The sequence below is a fragment of the Lissotriton vulgaris genome, chromosome 5 (assembly GCF_964263255.1).
Source record: "Lissotriton vulgaris chromosome 5, aLisVul1.2, whole genome shotgun sequence".
In the NCBI taxonomy this organism is placed as follows: Eukaryota; Metazoa; Chordata; class Amphibia; order Caudata; family Salamandridae; genus Lissotriton; species Lissotriton vulgaris.
This window is the reverse complement of record NC_141693.1, coordinates 35,131,826-35,149,622: the sequence shown is the minus strand read 5'-3', so window position 1 is coordinate 35,149,622 and position 17,797 is coordinate 35,131,826. Positions and strand designations below refer to the sequence as shown.

The window sequence follows — 17,797 nt, the reverse complement described above, 5'->3', positions numbered from 1 at the left end:
TTTGATGTTCCTTAGGGAGATGTGTAATGAGTTTTTCTAACTCATCATAATGCGCTCTATCATAGCGTGCCAGTAGCGCTTGTGTATTAGCTATGCGCCAGCTGTTTGCTGCTTGGGATGCTACTCTTTTGCCCGATGCATCTATTAACTTGGACTCCTTATCAGGAGGAGGAGCTTCTCCTGTAGATAATGAGTTTGCTCTTTTACAAGCGTTTGTGACTACAAGCGAGTCCAGAGGTACCTGTCCCTCGATAAATATTGGGTCCTTTGGGGCTGCCTTATATTTTTTTTATCAATTCTTGGGTTTAATACCCTACCCTCACAGGGTCTTTGAATATGTCTGCTGTGTGATTGAGAAGACCCTTTAGCATAGGTAGTGTGCCTGATGTTCTTTGTGCAGCAGGTAGCGTTTCTAAAAGGAAATCCTCTATTTGAAGTTCTGCGTGTAAATCTACCTTATGGTATTTTGCTGCCCTAATTATCAGCTGTGCAAAACCTGTATTATCATCAGGTGGTGAAGGTTTTGAGGGGTATAATTCTGGGTCGTTATCATTATCTGACCCTGCATTATAATTCTCCCATGGGTCTGCTTCATCTGAGACAGTGTCGTCATCCCCATGAAGTTCTCCCTCCCCTGTATCACGGTCTACATCTGTTTGAGGTGTAGATGGTCTTGGTGGAGGAATAGCTGGCATAGTGTGAAGAAGAGGAGAAGAGGGTGTGTCTCTAGGTCGAGGAGAAAGGGGAGGAGTTGTATTTGTCCCCATTGTTCTCTTTTTAGGAGGAAGAGCTTTGTCATCTAGCTGTTCATTCTTCATCTTTTTAGGTAATTTTGTCACCACTTTGCCAGTTTGCGGATCGATAAACAAAGTCTTTTGTTTTGGATCTGTCTGCTGCTCCTGTGTCGGTACCGAAATTTTTGGTTCCGAAAGGTGCCTTTGCTTCTGACCGTCAATGTTATGTGTTTTCGGCACCGAGAATTTGCTAGATTCCGATTTTTTCGGTGTCGAGTAAGTCTTAGACGTCGAAGCATGTTTCGGTTTCGACATGGAATGTTTCGACTGCGAGCTTTCCTTTGTATGGAGCTTCGGTGTTGATGTCGACCGTTTCTCGGATCCGACATGGTGGGAGGCCGAGTGTTTCAGTTTGGTTGCCGGGCCCAAAGGCAAGGCGTCGGAAACTTTCTTCGGTAGTCTGACCGGGCTCGAAGGCGGGGTCGGTTTTTCGGTAAGGGGACGTCGTCACTCATGGTTTGTTGAGCATCGATTTCTTCAACATCAGACTCGTCCACTTCCGACCCCGACTCGTCCTCATCTTCCTCTTCCTCTTCGGGGTGCTGGGCCTCGAACAGCTCCGGGATTGCCTTCGAGAGGAGAATGCTGCGCAGGCTTCTCAGTCCCTGGATTTGTGTTCAGGTGATAGGCAAAGATTGCACACCTCGTGTAGGAACTTAGCACCACACGTTGGACATCTCTTAAATGGAGTCCTTTCCATTGACTCCGGGCTGGACTACGTCGAGAAAGGCCTCCCGGTCTCGTCGACGTAGAAGAAAATGTTTATTGTTGGTGTCGAAACGCGTCGGAATGGAAATGAAATCTCGTTCGATAACAATACCGTCGAATTGGAAAGGGAATATACGCCGAAATATCACTTTTTCTCGAAGTCGATCGAGAGCGCTTCGATCCTCATCCGAACCCGATGGCGGGAAAAAAACAATCTAAGGATGGAGCCGATGCCCATGCGCACTAGCACCCAAAGGAGGAGTCACCAGTCTCGTGACAACAAAAGACTTCTCCAAGAGAAAAACAAGTGCAATCATCCAAGCCCAACACCAGATGGCGATCTATTCATAAATGTATCATCTGCAGCCCATATGCCTCGAACACAGCCTTATTTTCCCAAAACTTTTGCATGTGCTAAATAATCCGTTTTTTTCAACTTCTCCAACATGATGGCAGACTGTCAGATGAGAGGGATACAGTTCAAATAAAACAGAGTTCACCTGAAGAGAATTATCCCACAAAGAATCTGAGGAAAAAACTGAGCAGAGCTCAGGGAGACTCCATTTCCACAACATGCAGTAAAAATAACTGAGATTTGAAGCCATTGCACAAGAGGGGAGGGTGCAAGCTCAGTTCTCATTGGTCAGACTTTGGCTATGCAAAAAAAAAAAAAAGGATGTGGATTGCTATTTAATCCTGCAGGGAGTACAATAATAGACCTAGATGAAAGACTGTTTAGACTGTTCCACTACTACCTAAAATTACTGTGGGACTCCCACCTCAACAACAGAAGATACAAGCATGTGTATCTATGAAAGATTCAATGCTGGGGAATATAAATATAATAATTGGAAAGGTTTGCAATGAAAATGCCTAATTAAAAAGATTTAAAACTAAAGCAAGAGACTCACAAGAACTCCAACCTAACTAGTGAGCTCTGAGCATAAAATTGCTCTTACTTCAATGGATTTACTTGGATTTGCACCAGTTTTATTAAGATACAAAATATACAAACAAAAATGGAAGATAAGTTGTAGCTTGAAATTGCGTCTCTGTCGAGACAGATAAAAAAATAACAAGTTTTCACAGAAAACAACTTTACAACTTGAGCACCCCATATGTAATCCACAGGGGTTCACACAATACTGCTGGCCAGTTAGGAGAATGAATCCATAAATCAGGTAGTATGTTGACACCATAATCAGCAGCTCCAGGCTCCAACTACCCTTTTATGCTTTCCATTACCTGAAAACACTGTTAATAGGCGCAGAGTACAACTCTTTATAAATACAATAGCACAGAGGGTATGAAATAGGTTCATAATACACCAATTCCCACATGAGCCATCAAGCAAATGCACTAAATTAGGTCAATATCCAGGCAGTTCTTGTGACTCATAAGCTACAGTCACAAGGCATAATACTTGTGTAAATGTGAATGTAATACTTAGTGTTTAGGAGAAAAGCAGCCAGCAAGGCCTCCTCTTGTTTCAGTCCAGTGGGAGATTGCCAAGCTCTTACCCGGAACCTGGATAACTCCGGTACCAGGAGTACACAGGATTTAAGTACCACTCAAATAAGATTGCCAGTTGGCAGTAGTTATTTAGTACCTATTTTGCTGTCTTCTATCCCAAACTCAAGATGGTGCCAATTTTCAAGCCATCCACTCTCCTCCAATTATACGGGGTCCACCAATTTCCTTTTTTGATGCTACGACTATAGGATAGTTTGACATAACACATGGCTCCTTCCTAAAGTAAAACTGGGAATGTATACATGCAGCAACTGCCTCACTCCACCTAGTGAGTGCTACTGTTAGAGTAGAAAACAGGATCTCAGGACTTCCCAACCAGTAGAAGACAGCATGTGCTGCTGAGAAGTGAAATGAGGTGGAAGAAGCAGCAGCTGAAGGAATGTGGGTCAATTTGGTTTTGGTTCATCAAAAGACCATCTTAAAGCATGAAGCTATCACAAACTGTAACAGCTGTCTTCTTCAAGCACATGTGCAGAACCTATACATTTGCACCACATTCAGTTCCAAAATAAACAAAATTGCTCATATGTCTTTTGCAGTCCTCAACAAAACATTTCTACCCAGTGGCCTCATCCCCAAGTACAACATAAGCAGTCAGTAGTTCCCTCCCTCAAACAACTGGCATTCCATTCACAAGGAGCTCCTACTTCCTCAAACACAGCCGTCTGTGCACATGTGAGGAGTTCCTCTGAGAAGATATTTGAAAACATGATTCCAAAGCAAAACAAGTATTCCACGTCACAAAACCAAAGTACATTCTTCTCGGTCTGAAGGATTTCTATTTGTTCACCCGGCTATAAAGAGCAGTGCCAGAGATCATTCGGCGACCCAGGCCAGGATATGCTCACAAGACAGTCGTGGATATCCAAGTAACCTCTATTGGAAGTCGGTGCTTATCCAGAAGCAGCTCTTGGTTTTAGTTTCTTTTTTAAAACAAAAATGGCCTCACAGAAGCCAGGCCAATGCTTTTCCACTTCCAGCCTCCATCGGAGTGCACAAGACACTGTCCCCTCCAACAGCTCTTTCTTCACGCCAGTTCAGACAGCTTTTACAGCTTCATTTTCCACCATGTCCCCATCCCTTGTGGGGCTAGATGAGCGCTGTAGTAGGATCCTTCTCCAGCACCCTAAGGGAGAGGAGGACCGTTCACTCCAGGATGGTAAAACGCACACTTGTGCTCATACCGGCAGTTACCTTTCACCATGAAATGGCGACACACAGAACGCCTGGACATATCTGTTGAAAGTAAGAAAACAAGGTCAGTAGTGAACAAGGAGCAGATTCCCCCAATAGCACCGCAAAATGTCCTTTCAGCATCTGCATAGAGCTTCCCATAATATCTTCTCCATTAATTATACTTCCCAACCTTATTGCTGGACTAAACGCACACTGCCGACGTATTCCAAATCGAAAGAGACCAAGGCTTCCCATGGGGGCAACAGATCAAGTATGCTATACTAAACTGAAGTGGATGTGTGAGAGTAGCCAGACACTGCCAAAACCTGTGAGTTACACAAAAAAGCTTATGTGCATACACCTCAACAACTAGTGAATGTCGAGACAAAAAAACTAAAGTATCAAACAGAGATCTGGGACTTTCTTGGCCTTAGAAATGTATCCTTAAACGCTTCCGTGCGGCGCGAATTCCCCGCCCATGCTGACTCCGCCTTGCGCGGGCGGAGTCATGACGGAACGGTTCCGTCATCAGCACAGCTCACCCGTAGCTGATGACGGAACCGTTCTGTCATCAGCATGGAAGGGGTTAAGGCATAAGGACAATCGCATGGAGGAAATCAGTCCAACCGTTGACATAGCCATGGTGTAGCGACTCAAAGAGGAAACAACCCAATCAAGAACCTCACCCAACATCTCCCAAGTAGCGCAGTAGCAATCTAAAATATCATGATGCTCACCTCCAAGACCCTTTCTGTGGCCTCGACCCCTTTCGTGGCCTCGACCCCTCTCGTGGCCTCGACCCCTCTCGTGGCCTCGACCCCTCTCGTGGCCTCCATCATAGCCCTGGTCGTGTCCATCGTAGCCTCGATCATGACCACCATCGTAACCACCATCAAAGCCTCGATCGTGCCCACCGTCGTAGCCCCTATCATGACCTCCCCGACCTCCATCATGGCCACCACGACCCCGCTCATGGCCTCGGTCATGTCCCCTGTCATGGCCTCTGTTATGACCTTGGTCGAGGCCACCTCTTCCTGCATTGTGTGGTCCACCATGTCCTCCTCTACCACTGTAATTTGGCTCTCCTCCCTGTCCTCTTCCTCGGTGGAAGTGTGGTCCACCCCTCATGCCTCCATGAGGACCACCTCTCATATTATCGTTTGACTGCTCCCAGAAGCCATCATGCTGCGGAGGAGGTGGTGGTGGCGGCATTGGAAGCGGAGGACCCATCATACGAGGGCCTGGAGGGCCACCAGGACCGACTGGACCGCCTGGACCAATGGGTCCAACAAGAACACCAGGCCCACCTGGGCCCACAAGAACTCCTGGGCCAATAGGACCTCCAGGACCAACCGGACCTCCAGGACCAACCGGACCTCCAGGACCAACCGGACCTCCAGGACCAACCGGACCTCCAGGCACAACCATTCCTCCTGGACCCATATATGGGGGTCCTGAAATAAAAAGACAAATTTAGGATGAGCTACGTTAGCACAGTATGCACAAGGTTTTCTTTTTAATGCATAGTTTTTTGTTTAAACAAGGCCATGAGCAGGGAGGAAGTAAACAAAACTTACCTTGGAAAGGAGGCACTGGCCCTCCTGGTGGAAAATGCGGCATATTTTTGGGCCCAGGGGGAAAGCCGTTCACAAGCAGAGGTGGTCCGAGCAAGCCTTGCCCACCTACAAAGACAACCAGTCCATATGTTAAGTAGAACACAACACTGAGTCAGCAAACATTCTGTACAGAAGACCCAACACCTTCCCTCATGACGAGTTGGCCAGGCCTTCTGCTAGAATGTAAATCCTCACAATAACACTCAGGTGATTAAGAAGGGATGAAGTTAAAGAAATGCCTGAATCAAATTAGCCTCATATGGGAAGCCACCCATCTTCTCCAGCCAACGCACAAAAACGTGGCCACCTTGTGAGTTAGCTTCATGTACTTAGCAGAAGCGCACAAATATTCAAGTAAAAACTGAAGCATGAGGAGCAGCTGCTCAGAAGAACTCATTTACATGAGGAGTAGTTTCTTACCTGTAACTCCAGTTCTGTAGTAGGGGTATCTCTGTGTATAGTCATAATCTAGTGACTAGTCCCGCCAATGTGCGTGGACCCCGGAGCAATCAAAAATAATTATTTTAAGCGGTCTTCTGTGCAGTCCTGCATTGACATTTAAGAGAAAATCAAAGACAAATAATGCAGCCTTTACCTACAAGGCTACACTGTCCAGTACTTCAACTAGAAATGCAAAGGATATTCCACCAATATCACATTGAACCCAAACTGCCAAGTTTCACCCAAAGAGAAACTTCCCCTTCAAAAACTCTTTGGAATGAGAGATGAAGGGATGGACAGACAAGCCCCCATAGGCTGCCATTATGTGCCTGTAAAAGGGATACTGTGCCTTTAAGGAACTCTCCAGAGACCCTTGGTATCCCAGAATGCACAGCCAAAGTCCTTTTACTTTCAGTTCTTTTTGAAGGTGTATAAAGCCAGGCCTGTAGCAAACAGTACCGTATCATTTTCGCTACAGGGGAGGAGGGCTGGCGCTTATGACTAACAGAGATACCCCTACTACAGAACTGGAGTTACAGGTAAGAAACTACTCCTTATGTAGTAGGGGATCTCTGTGTATAGTCATAATCTAATGAATAGAATGGCAAGCCCATCCCAACAACTAATCCGGCGGAGGAGAAAAAAAGACCACACCACTACTGTGCAAACAGATTTCTCAACGAAGCCTGCCCAACCTGAGCATCTGCCCTGGCATCAGAGTCCAGACAGTAGTGCTTAGCAAAGGTATGGACCGACTTCCACGTGGCAGCCCTGCAGATATCTGCAATGGGAACATTACGTAGCAAAGCCGTCATAGCCGCCTTGCCCCTGGTGGAATGAGCCTTAGGCTTACACCCCCCAAGGTCTTATTAGCCTTTTGGTAACATACTTGGATACAGGACACAATCCACCTAGAGATGGACTGTTTAGAGGTAGCAAGACCAGTCCTGACCGACCCATAGTTGAAAAACAATTGGTCTGACCTACGAATATCCTTGGTCTTATACAGATAGAATTTCAACACCCTTCTGACATCCAGGGAATGAAGAGATCTTTCTGCTGGAGTGGAAGGGTTCTGGAAAAACGTAGGCAAAGTTATAGTCTGATTGACATGGAATCAGAAATCACCTTAGGAAGGAACTTAGGGTGAGTATGCATCACAACCTTAGCAGCATGAAATACAGTATAAGGTTATTGACAACACAACGCCTGAATTTCACTCACCCTGCGGGCCGATGTAATGGCCACGAGGAATGCGGCCTTCCACGATAGGTGCTGCAGTGAAGCCTTATGAATAGGTTCAAAAGGTTCCTTCATCAATCTGGACAGCACCACATTCAACTCTCAGGAAGGCGAAGGACTCCAACAGGAGAGAACACTTTCTTCAGTCCTTCCAAAAAATCCTTAATCACAGGGATCTGGAAGAAGGAAGTCTGTGAAGGACATTTCCTGTACGCAGTTAACGCTGCAAGGTGAACCTTAATAGATTGAAAATTAAGGCCAGACTGAGCCAAATGCAAGAGATATGGGAGTGCAATTGCGCTTCCTGGAAGGTGAAGGCTTTAATCAGCCAGTCGTCCAGGTAGACAAACACCTTGTTCTTTGAAAAGGTCCTGGGCGCAAACTTCAGTCCTAATGGTAGTACGGTGTATTGATAGTGATTGGTGCCGACCAGAAATCGCAGGAACTTCCGATGCTTCCATGCAATGGGCACATGGAAGTATGCATCTTGCAGATCTATTGCAGTCTCCTCTTTGCAGCCGAGGATAAATCTGGTGCAGAGACCGCATGCAAAACGTCTCCCTGCGAATCCATTGGTTTGCTTGTCGCAAATCCAGAATGGGCCTGAACTCGTTCCGGTCTTTCTTGTGCACCAGAAAGAACCAGGAGTAAAGACCCTTTCCCCTTTGAGACAAAGGGACGTCTTCTATCGCCCTTTTTCTTAACAGGGTATCGGCCTCCGCTTGGAGCTCGAGCAGCTGGATCTGCGAGTAAACCTGTGGAATCGCTGGAGGCGGGCTGACAAAACGAAGACTGTATCTATTGCAAACAATATTCAGCACCCACTTGTCCGGAGTAATTTTTCTCCGCTCTGCCAAGTAATGTTGTATGCTTCCCCCCACCGGAGCGGGTAACTGACGCGGAGAAAGTAACACGTCGGCGCCTAGACCGGGCCGGGCCCTTGGGCGTCGAGGAGGACTGCTGGCCGCCTCTGCCTCTCTGGCGCTTCTGGAATGGCAGCCGCTGGTACTGCTGCTATTGTTGCTGCTGGACAGCTTGACGACCATGCCCTCTTCCCTGGGCACCGAAACGTCTCTGGAAGGGAGGGAAGGTCTTCCTCTGCTCTTTTGGCTTTCATAACCAGACGGCCGTCAGGGTTTCTGCCTCAGCCTTCATGCGGGCCATCTCCTCATCCGCATGCTTTCCAAAGAGTATTGCCCCAGAGAACGGCAAGTTGGCAACTCTCTGCTGCGCCTCTGGTTTCAGCGATTTCAGGCGCAACCAGGCATGGCGCCTCAGGTTAATCCTGTGGCAGTAGCCATGAGCCGCCAAGAAATAGGAATCTGCAGCAGACGAGGAGGAGGACGAGGAGGAGGTGGAGGACTAGGACGAGTAGGGGAACGAGGAGGCGTCTCCTTAGGCAATGGAGGAGGTGTAGGTGTCCTAGGCCTAGAAGGCGGATAATTCTGGGAATATACAGAGGCCGGAGACCTAACCACTCTCCTCTTCTTCTGCGCAAACCATGACGAGGAAGTTAGAGGCCGACCTCTTCTCAGACGAGCGCCGGCGCAGTCTCGACCGTGGGCTCGTGGATGCAGAAGATAGGCTGACCACTGAGGCATGGGACACAGTCCTGGCCCTTGATAGTCTCCTCGACGTTGATTTCTCCTTTCTAGACGTCGAACTTTTTTTCCAACGTCGAACGTCTCGGCGTCGATACATCCCTCGACATCGACCCCCTATCTCGACCCTCTTTGACGTCGAGTCGACCTAGACGGCGAACAGCGGTGTCGCCTCGAGCGCTGTTGCCTTCTGGACCCATCTTGACGTTGATGGCGTCTCGACGATTAAGTCCTCGACGTCTACCTCGTCCGAGGTCTCGACGTCGAGCGGCGACGTAGTTTCAACCCAGAGCCCTGGGACTACGGGGAGCAGATGGTGGTCATCCCTCTCGACGTCGAGGCCATCGACGGAGATCTGTGCCTTTTCCTGGCCTTATCTTGACTGGGGAGCACCCCCAGAGGCCAAAGCACGGGCAGAGGATGAAGACAGAGTCCCTCCATGCCCAGACCCACCCGGTTCCTGATGTCTCCTTAGTTCTTTCAGGCCTTGGAGACAAATTTTCTCCCTGTCCCTCAGGGTCCTCTTGGAGAAGGATTGACAAACCTCACATTCTTCAGGGACATAGGAGGAAGGGAGAAAGAGGATACACACTCTGAGCGTCCAATTTAGCCTTCTTCCTGGTACACTCAGGGCACTTGTCGACTAAGGCAGGCATATTTGACAAAAGAGTGGGCAAAACTGGCCAAAAAACCCAGCAAAACGAATAAGCAGTCAGACGTCGAGTGAAACACTCAAAACACTTGAAAAGTGCCAACAAATTGAAAAACACCCAAAAAGGGAGAGCTCAATGCTCCAGGATCCTGCTAGCAGGAGTCGGAAAAAAGAACTGAAAGTAAAAAGACTTTGGCTGTGCATTCTGGGATACCGAGGGTCTCTGGAGAGTTCCTTAAAGGCACAGTATCCCTTTTACAGACACATAATGGCAGCCTATTGGGGCTTGTCTGTCCATCCCTTCATCTCTATCATTCCAAGGAGTTTTTGAAGGGGAAGTTTCTCTTTGGGTGAAACTTGGCAGTTTGGTTTTTAATGTGATATTGGTGGAATATCCTTTGCATTTCTAGTTGAAGTACTGGACAGTGTAGACTTGTAGGTAAAGGCTGCATTATTTGTCTTTGATTTTGTCTGAAGTGTCAATGCAGGACTGCACAGAAGACAGCCGAAGATAATTATTTTTGATTGCTCCGGGGTCCACGCACATGGGCGGAACTATTCACTAGATTATGACTATACACAGAGATCCCCTACTACAGAACTTTACTTCTTAAACCAGAGAAAGGATTCCTTCAGAAAAACTAGAGGATATTACGCAGACTAAACCACCTACAGATCTGGGAAACCCAGGTTACACTCATAACAGTAAGCTGAATCTGACGCCTTGTGTAAATAAAGAGCACACCAGCGTCAGGACACAGCATTCTCCAAGATCTATGCATGCAATATACCACGTATAACGATGGATAAAGGCAAAGTGCTCAAACTAAGACAGCATTGCAAGTCATTGTTAAGAATTAAAACCACCAAAGAGTGGCTACCTACCTCCAGGAGGAGCAGGAGGCTGAGGCTGACTCTGAAGATTACCCAGGAGTTGTTTTATCTTATCTGAGAAGTCGGGCTGCTTTAGTAGGTCCTCTGGCTTTTGGTTACCCTGAGCCCCCTGACAAAAAACAAATACATAGACAGAAGTTGATTAATGAATGACTATGCATGAAAAGTCTGTTGGCTCAATAGAAGATGCGAGCCATAATCAACATGTACACTGCATGGAAACCACGATCCGCAAAGCTCGCTTTGTAACTCTGCTCAATCACTTTATTAATGACATGGATGTATCTCCAAGCCAGAACACAGTGTGGAATGTTGGTGACACATCCATGATGTACTTAGCCCAATATCACAACAATCCTGTAGGTCACATATTCGCATGGCTTGCATTGTTCTACTCACCATAATGGAGGTGAGGATTTCTTGCACATTTATAGCATTGATGGCTGATGCACCAACAGGCACAGGCTGCCCCTTGGCTGCCACCATACTGCCCATGAGGTTGGCCAGGACTGGCGGCAACTTTGCTCCTCCAACGCCATCAGGAGATTGAGAAGCAGCCGTGTGGTCCATGGGATCCTGGAAAACAGTGGCATCCACAGAGGACTCCTGAAGAAGGAAAGAATGGTGCACACTCAGATCGGAGCACAGAGACCAGACATCAAACATCTTCACGCCTGATCTACCAACACAACCACAGCCTTTGTTGTTTTGAGATTAACCTCCTAAAAACAGAAATGTCAGAAAGCAGAAGTACAAACCTATATGTTACATTTCACCAAGTTTCACTCTCAACCTATATTTAAAGTGATTACAATCGTCACTAGGCATATATATGCAGCATCTGGTGCTGATTGTACTGCGGAGAAACTGTGTGTCACCAAATAGGAAAACCGAATAGGACCCAAGATAACAGGTGCCTCAGTTACACGGTTATGATCCAGGAGTAATTGGGGCAATCAAGGGAGTCCATTTTCAGATTCCTTGCACTGCAGCAAACAGCAGAGTGAGTGACTAAAAGACCAAGGGAACAGGTGTAGGTGGATTACTCGAGAGATGCAAAAGGAGGTAAAAGGCTTGGTGACAAATTGTGCTTCATCCAGGGCTTTGCCATAGTAGAACAGTGGCATGTTACAGATAGGTGATCTTTGCAAGAAGGGATGGCTCATGTCCACTTAGGGGACCCCATTCCACCTTCTCATCCCCCCCCCAGTTGCCCCCTCTTCTACAAATCTCTCAGCACAAACCCTTTCAAACAGCCTTTGTCAGAGACCGTGGTCATGCAACAACTCCATTCTGTCTAGGAAATCCTCCGACACCACCAACTGCCATCCACAACTCCAGCAATTGAGCCAATGCATCCTCAACACAAATGACCCGGAGGAGTCGTGGTTATTAACTGCACATGAAAATTACTCACTATCTGTAGGAATTTATTCCTATTTTCTGGGAAATACCATGTTGGCTTCGGTGCAGTAAACCCAAAAATCTTGATCACAATAAATACTGTCCCATTTTTCCATGTCAATACCAGCAGGTTGACCTGCCGAAACTTAACGATAAGTGGACTATATCGTGACCATTAATTAGCTCATTACTGGGTATGGTTAACGCCACACACCTCTGAATTCCAACCAGAGAGCCATTCACAACTAAGGCCTAAAGCCAGTGCTCAGTGGAGGTGACAGCCACCATGGCATCGCATCGCGCTGGTACAAGGGACCCTGCGAATTTCTAGGAATAGGAAGCTCTGTGAAAGGGAATATATGCTTACGTCATCGAGTGGAATGAGTTTAGGGGGGAAGGGTTCGTAGGACTCTGGATCCGGCTCATGCGGGCTGTCTGGAACTCTGCAAAGAAAAATTGAAAGATTAGCTCAAGTTAACAAGACTATACAGCGTAACCACCCACACAACAGGGTGAAAGTCTAAACTTGCATATATTTTGTATTTGTGTTTATATAGCGCATAAATCACCCGGAGGTCTCAAAGAGCTTCGCAGTTGCTCAGAAAAGGAAGCAGGTAGCCAGACAGCTAGAAGAGCCAGGTTTTTACTTGATCAACCTTAGTATGTGACTTATGCAAGGATTCTTTCAGCCTTCTGAGGGTGAATGACACCAAAGAACTAGCATCCTCCCCATCAGACAAGCAGAAGTCACATTCTGAGAGGGAGAACGCATTCCTTGTACTATAGCTTCCCACCACCCCACCCTAAAGACTATGAAGTGATGCACAAAGGGTGAAAGCCTCCCCAGAACAAGCAGCCTCCCCACCCCAAAGCCTGAAGTTGCATCCCAAGAGGGTGAAAGCCTCCCAGGAACTAGTAGCCTCCTCCCCCCACCGCCTATAAAGTCACATACCAAGAGGGTGAAAGCCTGCCCAGAACAAGCAGCCTCCACACCCGACAGCCAGTGACAGAGCTCAGTTCCCACGCACCTTTCTTTGGTCAAAAAGATCTCCTGGAGGATCAGCTTTTCGCGCTCAGCCTGTGTGAACTTCTCCTGGCTGGCACTGCCCCAGTGCACAAGAGTAGGAATCATGTCGATAGGCTTGGGGTAGTTCCAGAGGACAGTCTCCTCCATGGCATCGTGGCCGAGGCGCCGCGCAGTCTCAAAAGCTTCCCGGTCCATCATCTTCTCCCGCTTAGCAGCTTCACCGAAGTCCTTGATCTTATTCACGTTTACTGGAGGGTGGGGAGAAAAGAGCCGGGAGATTAGAGTACGAATGTCTAGAAACGTCAGAAGATGCGCAGACACTGGAAAAGACACGATGCGAGGCAGCAGTCACAGCAGGAGTGGCTCAAAAGCACATCCTGATGCTACTTTTCACTTCCTAAACAAAAAAAGCATTAACAAGTACTTTAATAATCCACTACCTATCTTCTTAACAAAAGGGCATTGACCAGGAGGGTATTATGGCCTCTCAAGGGATTTTTCCACAGGGCAGACTGAAAATGGGCATATTTCCTAATGTGTCGAACACAGAAACTGCATTCTCACTGCTGAAGTGATCCTGCATTTGGTAAATACCAATGTTACAAGGACAAGAAGACATCAACAAAAACAGTCAAAATCTTTTACAAACACTCAGCCTAATAGATGTGTCAAAATTCAACCAGATTGTGGACATCAGACCAGGTAAACCCTGAGCAAAGTAAAAACGGGTCTACTTTTCGTCAGGCAAACAGGAAATGCTGAAACTGCAACGGGCAGGTGACGGCTGAAGAATCACCTGCTGCTAATACAACAGCCTGGGACAGTGGCGGCGAATGACAGCACCGTCGTCTAGGAGGCCAGGCCACGCAGCGTTTAATTATTAGTCACACCATCTCAATTAGACATGGCGACTAGCCGATCTGCCAAGGTCTGAGATCTTAAACCCTAAACGCTGCAAAATACTTTAACCAGTAAGGATTAGCCTAAAACTATGAACAAACACTGAAGACCGTATTTTCAGACATCTACTTGCATGTTGAATATTTTTCTACAATTGTTTACTAACCTAGCATCAGGGTTTTAATATTTTTTATCCCATTACTTTAGCATTTCTACATTTTACAGGTCAAATTAATATTTAACCTCAACTCTTTATGTGGGACTTGTTTCAGGTCTATGATTGGAAAGGATAAATTGCTGACCTATAATCCTAGTTCTCTTCCAAGGGAATCCTCTAAGTCATAAGCACTGAATAGTCCAGTCAACTTGCGGGGACTCCTTTTGGGGTCCCCCAACGTGAGCGGGACTAATCCATGCCTATGACTATTGATGATGAATCTCTGGAAGAGTAGTAGACGTTAGCACTTGTTGATGTGTGCAACAACTTGGTGCATAGCTGGCTGGCAGTGGACAGGTTGTGTTCAAGAACTTCTAATCAGAGTCACTCTGTGGTAAAGATGTGGTGTGTCAGACCTACCCCGCTCAGTCTCGTCCATCTCAAAATAGAAGTATTCACGCAGTTTACTCTCTTCGCACCAGGTCACAGTCTTCTTCTTCCTTCCTTTCTTTGTCAACAGAGGAACCTCCATGGGGACATCCACAGGCTTGGCTTCTATGGGTATGACAGGCACTGGAACTACGATAAAAGTTGGAAAGACGTCAAACTGGCCCCAGAGGGAACAAACACCTAATCTGAAGCTTTCACTTTTCCCACAAACACCTAATCGGTCTTGTGGCTCACTTCGCATTCAAGTTAGCTTTCACCCAGTCAGATTAAGCAACATGCTTACAGTTCAACTCACCGATCTCCATTGGCTCCGGAATCTCCTCTGCTGGCACTGGAGTGGTCGGTCGCTCCACTTCCATAGCCTCCACTGTCTGCACAGGATCAGGGGAGGGCGGCTTGGTCTCACTCGCATCAGGTGTAACTTTGGTCTCAAAGGGACCAGGCTGCAGGAGACAAGAGATGGTGAGAGGACAATTCAGACCCCAAAATTAGTTCCTGAAAGTATGTGAGCAACCATCTAATTAATGATTGGACAGGCCTCTGTAAAAAAAAATATATACATATATATGTACATATACATACATATATATACACACACACAAAAAAGACAAGAAACAAGAATACTTTATTTTAAGATAATAATCTAGTACGGTCCAAAAATCCTGCTTCAACTACTGAGACTAGACAAACTAGTGAGACAAAAAAACCTTCCTAAAACCAACCAAGCATGCCAAGGAATATACAAATTACTTTTTTAATCCAAGAAGGAACAGGGATGACAGAAAAGCCTAGTAGTATACGAAGGGTGGAGGCTGAGGAGGTTAACAGGGAGTGAAAGGACACAAAACCAAAGCAGTAGGGAATAGAAACATCTAGGACAGGGAGCAAACATGAAACAGGCCAACTTAACGCCCCATCCCTCCCAGAGGGAGTTGTAGAGGTGTTACCTACCAGGCAAGCATCAGTTCTTGGCCTGTGGTGCTGTAGATTCACATGCTTTGCATACTCCAGCCATCCAGTGTTGGGTCTTGGTGTGTGCAAGTCGTTTTTCTTCGAAGAAGTCTTTTGAGTAACCAGGTAAGGCGACCCCTCTTGGTGATAATGCGCACAGGCGTAAACTCTATTGTTAGATTATTTTCCCGCAGGAGGGTGAGAATGGAGTACAAGTGTCAGTAAAGAGATGTTCATGCATATGATAGTATAGATAACAACTGCAACAACCATATGTGTCCGGGGACAAGGGTGGGCGCATGCGAATCAACAGCACTAGATGCAAAGAACAGATGCGCACAGGGTTCTATAGCTCCTCTGAATAAGAGGTTGCACTTCTTGTTTGATGTTCCAGAGAGAGTCTGTGGGAGTGATGATGCGCTCCAGGCAATAACCATGTTGAATAATGTCCAACACCCACCGGTCTGATGTCATGGACTGTCAGGCGGGAAAAAACTGCTGCAATCGACCTGACAGGTGTAGAATGATTGGGAAAGGATAATTAAGTCACTGTTTGTTACCAGATGGGGCATTATGGGATGGTGTACCTTTGCCCCGAAGTGGCTCTCTCTGTAGTTGCCTCTCTCGATGGAGATGTGCAAGTTTGTGATCTGTAGGGCAATGCAGATGCATCTGTAGATGCGGCTTTGGAACCTGCTCCATAAGAGCGACAAAATGAACCACGAGAAGAGGGTGTTTTAAATGCCCCATGGATTTGGCAAACTCTGTTTATTTTTTCTAAATACTCATCTACCTGTGGGCCGAAGAGGTGCTCTTTATCAATTAAATCCAGAGATACGCAGCCAGGCATGCCTGCATAGGAACACTAGTATTAATGCTTCTTGTGGCATTATCCGCAGAGTCCAGTGCACATCTAATGGGAGAATTGGTCATTAACTTCCCTTCCTGAACTAGTTCCAGTCCTTTCTTCTGTTCATCTGGGAGATATTGGAGGAGTTACTCCATTTCGCCCCAGTGAGCTCTATCGCATCTACCAATAACCCTTGTGTGTTTGCAATCCGCAAATATTTAGCGGAGTGTGCAGCAACACGTTTGTGTGACACATCAATAAGTTTAGATCCCTTAACAGGAGGCGGTGCGCGTCGGCCGTAGTTGGTGTATTTTAGACCATTTATGGGCATTTGAGACAACTTGGGAGTCGGAAGGAAGCTGGCCTCGAATAAAATTGGATCAGATGGTGCAGCCTTATATTTTGTATCTGCCCTAGGGGTGACAATGCAAGCCCGTGCAGGATCTCTGAATATATTGAAAGTTGGGAAGTTCTGTGTGGTGCAGAACGTCTCAAACAAAAACAACAACAAAATTCTCCATGGATTCTATGTGCAATGTAACCCCAAGGTATGCTGCGGTCCAAGCAATAAGCGCTTGATGTGATTGATCAGGAGGTGAGGGTTTGTCGGGCATAGATCTGTATTCCTCTTGGGGGTCTATGTTGTAATCCGTCCAGAGTCTGGAGGTTGCATTATGCCATAAGTGTCATGAACCCACCATCCCCGCCCGCCCCATCAAACTCCCACCTGGGTCTGTATGTGGAGATCCCAAAGGTGTAATATTTAAGGGATCCTGTGGTGAGTGAGGTGTAGAAGGTACAGGCGGTGGCATGGGAGATGGAGAAGTAGGGAGAATAGGGTGCAGGGGCCTGGTAGCATTGTCTTTTTTCTTCATAGGGAGTGGCAGACTCAATGGCACTTTGAAAAGAAGATTGCCGCTTTGAAGAAGGCACTGAGACAGCCTTTGCAATAATGCAGCCAGTATCAGGATGCATATTGATTAGTTTCTGTGTGGGATCGAGTCCTGAATGGTTTCCAAAATACACCCTGGGAACGTAGTGGGAGCCTATATTGTTTTCAGTGGCAAAGGTTTCGGAGTCTAGCCGATTTTGGCTTTCAGAACCGGAGTCGTTAGAGACGATGAGGTGGAGTCTCAGCACTGAGTCTCGGCACAGAACTGGAAGGCTTTGGACATTCTTTCGGTGCCAAGCCAGGGGAAGGGCAGCCGAAGCTGCAGTTCGGTGCCAACCATGGCCAGATGGCAGTGGTGGTCCAGAAGCCTTTTGTTTGGTAGAACTCTGGAGTCTACATTTTTTTTACCAAAAAGGTTCACTCTTCTTCGACCGCAAGGACTCTAGTTTTTCCTCTTCGATGACTTCCTGTCTGAAGAGATCACAAGTCTCCTTCATTTTGCATCTCTG

The 17,797-nt window shown here is 46.8% G+C and overlaps 1 protein-coding gene across 3 annotated transcripts in view; it reads right to left on the bottom strand.

Annotated features, from left to right (window-relative positions):
• Window positions 1-2,470: 2,470 nt before the first annotated feature.
• PPP1R10 (protein phosphatase 1 regulatory subunit 10) overlaps window positions 2,471-17,797 on the bottom strand; it is a 230,592-nt gene continuing 215,265 nt past the window's right edge. For all 3 annotated transcript variants that reach the window (XM_086920716.1, XM_086920715.1, XM_086920717.1), the window contains 9 exons: window positions 14,891-15,038; window positions 14,566-14,724; window positions 13,090-13,336; window positions 12,429-12,504; window positions 11,057-11,263; window positions 10,649-10,766; window positions 5,789-5,893; window positions 4,949-5,665; window positions 2,471-4,271 (listed from right to left, as the gene is read on the bottom strand). In XM_086920716.1, coding sequence (XP_086776842.1) covers window positions 4,162-4,271; window positions 4,949-5,665; window positions 5,789-5,893; window positions 10,649-10,766; window positions 11,057-11,263; window positions 12,429-12,504; window positions 13,090-13,336; window positions 14,566-14,724; window positions 14,891-15,038 — 1,887 coding nt within the window. In that variant the 3' untranslated portion in view covers window positions 2,471-4,161. The remainder of the gene's footprint in view (window positions 4,272-4,948; window positions 5,666-5,788; window positions 5,894-10,648; window positions 10,767-11,056; window positions 11,264-12,428; window positions 12,505-13,089; window positions 13,337-14,565; window positions 14,725-14,890; window positions 15,039-17,797) is intronic.